The sequence below is a fragment of the Monopterus albus genome, unplaced genomic scaffold (genome assembly GCF_001952655.1).
Source record: "Monopterus albus unplaced genomic scaffold, M_albus_1.0 scaffold316.1, whole genome shotgun sequence".
Taxonomy (NCBI): domain Eukaryota; kingdom Metazoa; phylum Chordata; class Actinopteri; order Synbranchiformes; family Synbranchidae; genus Monopterus; species Monopterus albus.
In genome coordinates this window covers 480,493-485,515 of record NW_018128196.1, presented here as the reverse complement: position 1 = coordinate 485,515, position 5,023 = coordinate 480,493, and the positions used below count along the sequence as shown (strand labels likewise).

The following is a 5,023-nucleotide window of genomic DNA, read 5'->3' as shown; positions in this document are numbered from 1 at the left end:
AGAACAATAGTGCAGAAATAAAAAAAAAAGAGACTTAAGAAGGATTTAAAAATACCAAGAGGAGGAAGAAGACACAGCAGTGGCATCAACTGTTCCACAATCAACAGAAAATAACCAGATTTAACTGGGAGACTGGAATAGAGAGGTGACTAGTCAGCAGTTCTGCATTTGAGCTGGAAACAGGCCAGAAATTAAATGTATATAGAACCGATAAACACCAAACAAATGGATAAGGGAAGCACAGAAACAGGTCTCCAGTAGTAAGGTTAGAAAAGAGGATCTGCCACTTCTTCTGAAAGCTTTTAGCATTTAATGCTTCAAGGATTTTTGAGAAGAGACTGAAAACAAAACTCAATGGCCAGTTTCAAGTTTCTTCACAAAGTTCAGTTTTGCTGGAGCAGCTCGTGTCTCTGAAGTGTCAAATTCCCCTGTGTTTAGGTGAATAATTTATTGGCAATCTTAAAACGTTCCCAGTGGACGTTTTAACTGCAGCCAACATTCATTCTGATAGTTACAGTCACAGGACGTTTCTAAAATGGAGCCCAAACATCTAGTAAAAGAACAAGTTAACGATTCAGCTGCAACTCCCAGTCCTGTTCGCTGACCCTGCAGGTTGGCAGTGGCCGAGACTCATGGGATATGTTCGTTTGCTGACGGCATTATTGTTTTTATCTTTGTTAAAGTGAAGATGTGCTAAAATGTTATTAGTTCAGTCTAGTGGCTAATACTCATTTATGTTTGAATATGGACAGAAAACCCAGGAACTTAACATCCAACAAGTCACGAGCGACAGCTGCAGACTTTTCTTAAAAATGTAAAAACTTTATTTGGCAACACAAAAATCATTCAAAACAATTAATGCCATTCAGTCCTGACACTGCAGCATAAACATACAAGGCAAAGTGAAAAGCGCATACAGGTTTCCAGTCAGCAGCCCTCTGTCACTTCGGCATCAGTTTGAGGTTTCCTTTGCATCCGTACCGCGTCCTCCTCGTCACAGTGGTTCTCCTCTGCTAGCTAATTACCAACTGTTATCAGTAGCCTGTTTATATCAGTGCGATCGCGTTTTATGTTTTATCTCAGACTCCCCTAAACAAAATTACAAATACTTAACTTTTCTGTAAACCTTGCTTCAGATCATACCACCGGTTTTTGACTGTGGAAGTACAGCTGGGTTTCAAAAAAATGTGAAATGAAATGACCGTGTGAAATGCCCTTGTTTGGTTTATGGCCACAAAACTCAGCCTCACCAGACGTCAGCTCATCTTCTGAGGAGCAACGAGCCATTTCAGTCCTCTGAGCACTATGACCCTTTTCCACCAAAGAATCCAGAAACTAATGGCACTACTCCAGGAACCAGTTTGACTTTGAGAAGCAAGCATCATCTGCACTGCAGGTCACATGACGCTCTAAGAGACAAAGAAGTTGTCATACAACTAAGAAGAAAAATCCCCGAAATGTTACAGTTTGAGGCTGACCAGTCAGTAATGCTGTGAAAATCCACTATAGGTAATTAAAAAGTTCAGATCTAAGGCAGGAGTTGCAGCTGAGGAACTAAATCTAAATGAGGCAAAAGCTCCTGAGGACGGGCCTGGAAAAGTTCTGTTGGTGGAAAAGGGGCTGAACGCTCTATAACAAAGGGCGACAGAGATCGGAGCTGCTGGAAAACTGTTACAGCTGCATTCACATCAGGAGTACAGAGCAACATGTTACAGTCAATGTTCAGTCATTCACAGCTGCAGGAGGACCCGGAGAACCCAGTGTCACTTACTGGTTTATCCACAGTGGTTTGTAACACACTGACGGATCCTGATCATCAGCTTGAAGGTTTGTTATGTGTTAACATGTTGATCTTGGCCCATTACTGTGAGCAAAAAACTGTTAACAACAAAGAAGTCAACTGTACTACTGGTAATGACCAGTAGGTGGCAGACTAAATATCATTTCCCAATTATTGTATTTGCTGGAAATCTTACCTGACATGAATGCAACATGAACACAACAGCTGGACAGCTTTTTTTAAATCAAACAGGTAAAAGGTATCTCTTTTTTGACAAACATTTTTCAAATAACGATAAAAAACAAGTTAAACAAGTTAAACAAAGATGTCGGATAAAGCTTTGTTCAGTAGTTCTTTTGAAATTTGGACCACAACACTTTTGTCAACCCTGTATTGTTCCAGTTGCGTTCTGCTGAAGAAGTGAGTTAATTTGGCTGCAACATGTTTTTGATGTGCTTGGAGGTAGTCTCATCGTTCAGATGTTTGGTCGTGTACCTGCAGAGCAGAGGAGGTGGTTCAGTGACCATTTAACAACAGTACTTACAGTATTAGGTCAGAAAAGGATGAAGACACTGATTACGTTTGATTCACGTTAACACCGAGTCAAAAGAGTAAGTCTGAAAAAAATCCTGATTTTGCCATCATCCATTTAGACTCTGTCTGGACTGAATAGATAAACTGCAGCACCAACTCAGGCTGCATCCACATCCCAGGCCTTAACGCTCTGTCACCGTGTGTGTGTCAGGGTCATGTACCCGGCTCCAGTGTGAACACCGCTCAGCTCCTAAACCGCCACACAAGAACAACAACCAGGTGGTGTGTGCGATGGTCAAAAGGCCCAGTTTCCTCCCAAACCGCTAGGTTACAATCTGTTCCTCCCAGTTTGGCCTGATCAGAAGCTTCTCCATAAAGGTGCACCACATGTGAAACGTCCTGGTCTCTCCACTGACCCCGTCACTGTCGTTGCTTCCCTCCATATTTATTGTTATTGGTCTGTGAGTGGCTGATGCCAAATGATGACGACAGGCCATGTGTGCAGAGGAGGAGATGTTAAAACAACCACATGGATTCTGATCTGACTGTTCTGACAGCACTGCACAGTCAGAGGTCAGAGAGGAATCGGGTCTAGGAGCAAAAAACACAGGTGGCTCAGATCTGGTCTGAGGACATCTGGTCTGTTCACACTACTGTGGACACATCAGATCTGGAATGTGGATGCAGCTTTTTCAGGGTCCTCGTAAAACATAGCCAAAAGAACATTTGCCTGCAAACTGTTCACCAAGCGTTTGAATTAACCACCCTGTCAGCGGGAACACACCAACACTGGCAGTTTGATTTAGATTCCTCCCTTAACGTTTGATGCATTAGTGGAGTGTGAGGGAGTTTACAGACCTGAGAGCATTGAGTAGTCCCTCCACGCTGCTGGGCGTTTGCTCCTTCAGCACTCTGATGCAGCCTTTCATCTGATAATGACCAAAATAAAATGGACTTTATTCAACCTAAAATTGCATAAAAATGTTCAACATCTTGCTTAATGAGGAAAAAAAAATGCACTCAGTGTTTGTAACTAAATGAGCAACTACCACAGTTGAAGTTTGGGAGAAAGTTTATCACAATCTGTCGGAAAATAAATAAACTGTTCCGACTGTGGCAGAAAACATTCATGTTGCAGCTCATCGGTCAGACTGAGATGCTCATGGAAGAAATGACAAAGCGGCGTTAACATACATCAATGTTAGAGGTCTTGACGAAGGCTCCGGCCGGGTGAACGTGGTCGTACAGGATGATGACGCCGACCATCACACGCAGGCAGAACAACACGGTCTCCTCACTGGTGAAGCGGCTGCGATACTCCCTGCACGCCGCATACACACACACACACACACACACACACACACACACACAGAGCCAGGGAGTGAGCTGGTGACTGGCTGTGATCATGATGATGATGCATTCAAGAACAGATGAGAACTCACGGTGTTTCCAGCATCACTTTACACACACTAGCCATCGTACTCAAACAGTCTGTTGTGTTTTCAATCGGGACATCTGGATTCTGCTTGACAACAACAGCATAATAAGGTTTCATCCAAAAATCACAAGTCAACAAATGATCAGCTTCAGCTTGACACAAGTTTCAGCCTCAAACAATGATTCATCTATCTACTTATCTATCTGTCTATCTATCTATAGATAGGGTCGGGGGGGGGCTGGAACCAATCCCAGCTGACACTGGGTGAGAGGCGGGGTCCACCCTGGTCAGGTGCCAGTCTATCACAGGGTTGACATGTAGACAACCACTCACACACACTCCTACAGGTAAGTTACAGTCACCAGTCAACCTAAGCTGCATGTCTTTGGACTGTGGGAGGAAGCCGGAGTACCTGGAGAGAACCACACAGGCACAGGGAGAGCATACAGACTCCACACAGAAAGGCCCCGAGTCAGCTGGGGCTCAAACACGGAGCCTTCTTGCTAACTGCTGTGCTGCCCTGAAACAATTATGTGCTCACATATTCGTGTTTGGACCTGTGGCACTGCTGTGTTCACAGAGAACGCTGGGCTGTAGCGACCTCTGCTGGAGGTTCATGGTAACAACTAGCAGTCTGATGTGTGAGCGAACAGGCTGAATGTTCACTACACCTGCAGCATCAAACCATTTAAATTGATGCACACAACCCTCAGAGCCCATCCAGAGCAGTTGTTTCTGTGGCAGCCTGTTGTTTCTTGTGTGTTGCAGCTTTGTCAGCAACCAAAACCAAAAGCATACGCAGGTCCAAAAAAGTTCACTTTAAAAAATTTCTGCCTAGTGATCCTTTAATGTGAGCCTGTGTGGCAGCGACTGTATGTTTTCGTTAAAGCATGTGTGTCACCTTGTTGTGAAAAATGAAGCTGAAACTGAATGACTGTGAACATTTCAAAAATGTCAGTGGACTCATACATAAAATGTAAAGTTGACATCAAAACAATAAAATCTATGGATGGCCTCACATCAGAGACGAACTTTGACGTAGCGTCACTTAGCGTCTTCAGCATCGGTGTGGCACTGGCATAAAACAGAGACATCCGATTGGCCAGCTCGTTGTTGACCTCGTTTCCTGTGTCGGCCTGAAACAACAACAGGTTGTCACATTAACAACTTAAACCACAAAACCATTTGTGGGGCTGAGTTTATCTTGGAATTGGTTTATTAAAGATATTTATTGGAATAAATGGGGTTTATATACTGAAAAACCTATTCTG

General features: G+C 43.6%; 1 protein-coding gene across 3 annotated transcripts in view; it reads right to left on the bottom strand.

Annotated features, from left to right (window-relative positions):
- LOC109973979 (protein FAM49B-like) overlaps nucleotides 1–5,023 on the bottom strand; it is a 13,333-nt gene continuing 8,310 nt past the window's right edge. For all 3 annotated transcript variants that reach the window (XM_020623911.1, XM_020623910.1, XM_020623909.1), the window contains exons 8-12: nucleotides 4,772–4,888; nucleotides 3,757–3,836; nucleotides 3,509–3,635; nucleotides 3,173–3,243; nucleotides 1–2,275 (exon numbers count right to left, since the gene is read on the bottom strand). In XM_020623911.1, coding sequence (XP_020479567.1) covers nucleotides 2,206–2,275; nucleotides 3,173–3,243; nucleotides 3,509–3,635; nucleotides 3,757–3,836; nucleotides 4,772–4,888 — 465 coding nt within the window. In that variant the 3' untranslated portion in view covers nucleotides 1–2,205. The remainder of the gene's footprint in view (nucleotides 2,276–3,172; nucleotides 3,244–3,508; nucleotides 3,636–3,756; nucleotides 3,837–4,771; nucleotides 4,889–5,023) is intronic.